Genomic DNA, 6736 nt, shown 5'->3' with positions numbered 1-6736 from the left:
GTAGCACGGGTATGATCCAATTGCAGTGGTATCAACCTAAGACAGGAGGCTGACGCCTAAAGGTCAGTTTTCCGATGACGGGTAAGAACCATATGTTGAATTGGACAACCTACCAGGCACGGTCCTTAAGCCACATTGCTTGTTGTTTAATTAATCAGAAGGGGGGAGATGCTGGGAGCCATTAGCCAAGTAGGTATGACAATTTCCTTGCCAGCGTACCCCATGTTGCTTAGTGGAAGGACTCATGGAAATAGGACATTTTGCAGTGACATTGCATGTAGGTGACCTTGCTCAAGGACCAGGGCGGATTAGGGTGTTCCCGGTTTAGGATAATCAGGTTTAGGGCGTTCCCGGTTTAGGTTCCAGGTTTAAGGTTTAAGATTATTCCTGCTGGGAATAGGGCGTATCCTGCTGCCTGAGTTCCCCTTGAGTTCTCACGGGATTCAGACAGTATTTTTTGGGAGACAGAAGCCCAGTGGAGGTGGATTTGGGCAGAGAACGTGGATTTCCCCAGAACGTGATTGTAGACGGCTGGTGTGAGTTCCGGAATAAAGAGATGCTGTTTGAATCTACAAGCTGTGTGGTGGCTCGTGATTTTGTGCCCAGCCAGACTGCGGTATTTGTGCCCAGCCAGACTGCGGCAAATACCGTCAGTCACACAGACACTAGGTGATTACATGGCCAACCCTTCCCAAAAACCCTGAACTCCTATGTTCAGATAAGCTTTCCTGGTGGCCAGCATTTCACCCATTACACCACTTCTAGCAGAATTAAGGGAATTCTGTATAGATTCACTGGGAGAGAACTCTGGAGGCTGGTGCCTGGCCTCTACAGACCTCATCTGCTTTGTACCCTTGGCTATGAGAGTATACCATAGCCAAGAGCACAGTTACATGCTGAATCTTGTGAATACTAGTATTTCACCTTTGGGAGCTAGGTCTAGGGACTCCTGACCCACTACCTGAGAATAAGTAAAAAACTGGAATATATATCAGTATATTTGCCTGTGGAACATTGTCTCAGTTATCAGGGTGTCAAAGAGCATATTGTTCATGTGCAAGAAGGCAGTGAGATGTGAATTAGAGGTGTACGCAAAGTATCTCCCATCAGAATAGCCTTGCCTACTAAGTAACATATACTTAAATGTTAATTAATCAGTCATAACAGCAAGATCCATGCTTTTTTCAACAAAATCCTGAGTTTGTTACTAATATAAAAACATGAATTGAATATAGCAAAACATTCCAATATATTTTAATAGCACTAATATGACAGAGCCAAATACACAATTACCAATGAGAAAAATTAATATTACTTAGGGCAACGGTTTTCTCTATATTGATAAAAACAACTTTGAGGTAAGTAAATTTGTACTCCTCCTTCCGAACCCAAATCATTCTAAGAACTCACCTCCCACACGAGTACTGTCTGATACTTTAATCTTCAGATCTCTTTAGAGAAATTTGTTGGTACAGCAGACACAACCTCAAGAGAAAGCTCAAAAAGCTTTTCTGAAGAAGAAAAGAAACTCTCTGAAGTTAGAGACATTCTCTAAAGGTTCTTTAATGACATATGAGTGAAATTCAATGATTTAATAAGCTTCCAAAGAAGATTATGGTAGATATGACTGTGCTCTTTCTTGAATGATAGTTATATAATAAATCCCAAGAATAGTAACCTATACCAAATTGACAAATAAGATGGAAAATTCATGTATCATGTTGTATGTGTATGCCACAAATTGTATCAATGTGTAGGTAATCTTTAATATAAATTTTTTAAATGAAATGTGTAACTTAGGAAAGTGTAATTAAAGGCATTTTAAATTTAAATCATTTTTTCAGACAGTAGTTATTACAAACCAGGCAATTTAAATTATATATGGAAGATTTTCATGTGTCAGTGTCCTTTACATAATGCCTCTTCCTTCTTCCTTTCTCCAATATTTTCTTCTTTCTACAAGAGTTTGAGGTCCCAATTTCAACATGAACAGGTAAATCCCATGTTTAAGCCCCAGTGCCCAGATCAAAGCTGGTATATAGCATGCATTCAATATTAATTATTGTTAAAACATGTGAAAAAGTGATGGTAGGAAAAAGTCTTGTGTAAATCAAATGCCAAGACTTAATCCATTACTTCTCTCTATATCTAGCAGTAAGTTTTCCTAGTGTCGCTGCCCTTACTTCTGCTCTTGATTCTGTCTGGGTATTCCAAGCATGATTAGGCTAGAATGAGAGTTAACCTATGTGTATACTTTGCATGATGGCTCTCTCATGTCCAAGATTCTGCCCACCTATCTAGGTTTACAATGATTACCTTCTTCCTGTCTTAGATGGATTCTCTAAGCTTGACACCATTGAGACTTTGACATAAAATGAGATCACTCTGGACCCAATGGCCATTCATTATAGAGGTATACATCATGAAAGGAATAACTGAGATGGCACTGATCTAGTGGTAAGACCTCAACACTGTTTTATCTTCCTCCTATTCTTGGTAGCTCAATCTGACAAGAGTTTAACTATGGCATTTAGGTAAGATTAATTTTAGTGATAAAACTTGACTCATGAGCTATGGGTTAAGGTATGTAAGGTCTGTCCAACTCATCATAGATTTTTAAAAATGGGGTAACTTTGTGGTGAACTGCCTCCTCAGTTCTCAAAATAGAAGGCAGTTATTCTGAGAAGGACCATAAATGAAACCTAAATGGAAAGGAATAAGCCGTGTGATTAACTAGGAAAGCATTCTTGGCAGAAGTGTGAGGAGTTAAGAATAGGAGTGTGTATAGCTTGTTTGAAAACAGCAAGGATAACAGTGTGCCTTGCATAGAGTAGAGAAGAGGGACAATAATAATAGATGAAGTCAGATGAATAAAAGTGGGAACAGGAAAAGAAAACCATGCAGGCCTTTTAGGTTAGTGTAAGAACTTTGGCCTTCCTTTGAGTGAGAAAAGAAGATATGGGGGATTTTAGCTTACATTTTGACAAAATAATGATTACTGATGTACTGGGAATATACTGAAGGGGGCAAAGGGCAAAGATGGGTGATCAGTTCAGAGGCTCTTGCAATAAACTAGGCAGGAAATAATGGGAGCTTGCATCAGGATGATGATCATTATTATCCAAAGTACATGTATGAAGACATGAATTGGTGTGAATATACTATATATACAACCAGAGATATGAAAAATTGTGCTCTATATATATGTAAAAAGAATTGTAATACATTCTGCTGTTATAAATAAAAAATAAAAATTAAAAAAAAGGATGGTAGCAATGGGATGTATCAAAAAGTATCAAATTCAGGATACATTTTGAAAGTAAAAACAGAATTGCTAACAGATTGAATGTAGAGCTTAAGTGGGAAAAAAATCAAAAATTTTGTTCCCAAGTTGTTTGGCTGTGTCCTTTGGGAGACTGTGATTACCAATTATTGTGATAAGAATGACTACAAAAAGACCAGTTCAGGAGAGAATGAGAGAATATCAGGATTCCTGTTTGGGATATTATAAGTTGGAGGTGTGTATATTTAAAAACAGCATAGTTTTTTAATCTGTATTCCTCCCTTCAGCTCCAGGATTAAACCTTATTCTGAATCCTACCCAAGACCAAGCCCTGATCTAGGAGGCTAGATTCTGACTCCCACTCTACAGTTCTTGACTAAAGTCCTACTTTATAAGCACAGACCACCAGGAACCAGGATGCTTCCAACAATAGGATCAGAGTATCGCCAGAACTCAGAGTCCTACTGCAACATCCCATTCACCAGACTTGATTCCCTTTGATGCTGATTTTGGCTTGATTTTCCTGGACTCTGAGAATACTCTGTATTCTCTATGATTTCCATTGCAGCTGTAAAATGGAGTTAGTTCTCGCAATCCCTCCAAATTCTAGGCCTTTCCCCTCACTAGTAGGTCTTGCTGCTATCCATGTTTCATCTTTCACCTACAATGGAAATTAAGGAAGAGTTTGATCACATGTGCCCAACAAAACATATCATGTAAACTATCTTTCTGAAGTTTTATATGCCTTAAAAGAATGGAGTGAAAGAGGGGAAAAGATGATTAAATAAATTTCCAAGTTATTTTCCTAGTCGTATTTATTTCCAGTGGATTATTTGATTTGCCAACCTTTGCATGGTGATTTAGTTTGTAAAGATTGTCCTAAGTTGCAAAAACTGTCCTGCCAAATGATTTCAAAATGATTTGTCCTATCAAGTGAATTCCAAAATGACTTAGGATTCAGACCCATGAAAGATTACAAAATGAGTACCATGACATCTATTAATCCCTGAATGCCCCCAAAACAGTTCTGAGAATTGCCAAACGTCCTTTATTCTCTGGTTGATTTCCAAAACTGATGCTCCAACGTTTTTTTTTTAGAAGGCATTTTAAAGCAGTATATGGATCCCAGGTTTCTGGATGTACACAATAAAGTGGGTTTTTTGTTGTTGTTGTTGTTGTTTGTTTGTTTTATGGGGGAGTGAGTCTAGGAAAAAGAGGGGAGGCCTAGAGCCTAATGCAAAAATCAATAAAAAATTAGCCAGCCAACATTAGTCCAGCTGCTATTCTGGCTATCAGGAACTCCTTGGTTCTGTTCATTAATTTTCGTATTGTGTTTATTCAAGAATTGCACTGTTTAGTTACCAAACAACTCGGGAAACGGCTGAGAGATGTGAGTTACCACTCCACTGCTATTTTCTGCTGGTGTTTTATAAGATCTTTGGTTTTTACACAGGAATATCTTTCAGTTAGTCAGTTCATCAAATTGAAACCTGTTATCTCCCATTCCACCACTGATCAGTTTAAACTGCTTTAAGAAGAAACTTGTGAAATAAAATGTTGTTATGGAACTTCCATACAACAATTGTTTCACATTTATTTTGTAAGAAATCTCTAAAACTTTAATGACATTTCCTGCACCTCTAGAGAAAAGCAGAGATAACACTCCCTCTCCTGAAAATGAGGTGCTATTCCAACCACATTTCTCACCAGTTGTTTAAAAAAAAAAAAAAAAGTGTTTTCTTAGTTATGCGAATGTATGACAATGGTCAACTGTTCCTTAAACAACAACAAAACTGTGAAAATAAAAGGGCTTTGGAATCCACCAGAGTCTCACTCCGCATTACGCCCTCACTTGAGAACCAAGGACTGTAACCAGGGTCCAGTTTATGCCCGAGTAAACCTTGCTGCTTCACTTCATAAGGCTTACCTTAAAACTGACTTGTTTTTCTTATTTCCTTTTTCTTCTTGCCCCTCCCCATCCCAAAGAGCAGAGTGGCAGGCGGGAACAAGACTAACATTTTTCCTGTCCAAGGGTAACCTATCATATTCTTCTCTACCCCAAGTGTCAGGCCGGCAATACTAAAGAACTCCAAACCCGGGAACTGAAGCAACGGCTCTCTCAAGAACTCCGATGAGCACTAATCTACTGACAATATTTGGATCCCACCCCTCTTTTTAAAGCTCTGTGTTCCCCCCTGACAGAATCACAGCCTCTGGGACAGGAATTCCGTGTTTTTCCTTTGCTAGCAAATCAGTTAAACTCTTTTCCTTTTTCTAAAACCATTGTTCTCCTTATTGGATTGCCAATGGAGACAAGGACCTTCGTATCAGGACCACGTAGCAAAATAGGTCTTTGACCTCTGGAAACCGTTAAGCACCCTCCTGTAGTAAGGTACTAGTCCGCGGCACAGTCGTTAAAGCAAGGGTGTTTCAGGAACCCAGCAGGCTTGATCCACAGTTCACTGCCCGCAGGAGCGGGAAAGGCCAGCGGAGCCTACAATTCCCAGCAGGCGCCGCGGCAGCGGCCTTCACGCACGCGCTGCCCAGACCCGGGGAAAAGGACTCCGCCGCGGGGCTTCTGGGAAAGAAAAATGGCTGCGCCCTGCCTACGGCTTGGAATGAAGCAGCTCTTTAAGATGCCGGCGGCAATGGGGCACCAAGGCCGAGCTTACAGCACGTCCCAGACTTTTGCTGAGGTACTACGGCTGCCGAAGAAGCAGCTGACCAAGCTAGTGTACCCACTGCAGGAACTCGAGCAGCACCTTGTTCCGGACTCAATGCCCGACCTTCACCTGAGGGTCTTCGACCCTAGCCTGGAGGATATCTCGAGAGCGGAGAGTGTTTTCGCTTCCTCCGCCCGGAACCGTATTGAGTACATCAGTTCCGCTGTGCGGCTAGATCACGCTCCGGACCTCTCCAGACCTGAGGTGAGAGCTGCTGCTGCTCAGGTTCACGGTCCCCAAGATATGAAACCTCAGACCACCCGAGCACCGCCTGCCGCAGGTCTTGAAGGAGGCTTGCGGGGTGGGGGGTTACCACCACTGGTTTCTCGTCACCCAGGAGAGAGGTTTTCTGGTTTTGTGTGGGCGCATGTTTTAGATAACCGTATATATAGTTTTGCTGGGGATGTGACTCAGTGGTAGAATGCTTGCCTGGTGTACTTGAGGCCTCTGAATTGAATCCCCAGCACCAAAAATAAAGACGAAAACACACACATATAGTTTTAATTATTATGATGACGGATACTGAAGACTTTAAGAGGTTTTGAAACATGAACTAAGCGTTCAAAAAGAAAATTCTGTCCTTTTATTTTTTTTTCCTTTTTAATTGAAACGTAAAAGCTTGCTGAGACAAATTAGCAAGGAGACATGATATAGATTCATAAATGAGATGATCCTTATCAATATGTAATTTTCACCCTATCTAAATTTCTCATCATCTGCAGGAATAATT

At 40.5% G+C, this 6736-nt stretch overlaps 1 protein-coding gene across 7 annotated transcripts in view; it reads left to right on the top strand.

The window, feature by feature from the left end:
* Positions 1-5837: 5837 nt before the first annotated feature.
* Gtpbp8 (GTP binding protein 8 (putative)) overlaps positions 5838-6736 on the top strand; it is a 34941-nt gene continuing 34042 nt past the window's right edge. For 3 of the 7 annotated variants that reach the window (XR_007347671.1, XM_048803306.1, XM_048803305.1), the window contains exon 1: positions 5841-6210. Coding sequence is in view for 5 of the 7 variants with exons in the window: in XM_048803306.1 (XP_048659263.1) it covers positions 5875-6210 (336 nt within the window). In the remaining 2 variants the exon portion in view is untranslated. Of the gene's footprint in view, positions 6211-6736 lie in introns of all 7 variants that reach the window. The other 4 variants (XR_007347670.1, XM_048803304.1, XM_048803303.1 and 1 more) reach the window with 3 other exon arrangements.

This window comes from Marmota marmota, unplaced genomic scaffold (assembly GCF_001458135.2).
Source record: "Marmota marmota marmota unplaced genomic scaffold, marMar, whole genome shotgun sequence".
NCBI lineage: Eukaryota > Metazoa > Chordata > Mammalia > Rodentia > Sciuridae > Marmota > Marmota marmota.
The sequence above is the reverse complement of the archived record's forward strand: the minus strand, read 5'-3'. Positions and strand labels throughout refer to the sequence as shown.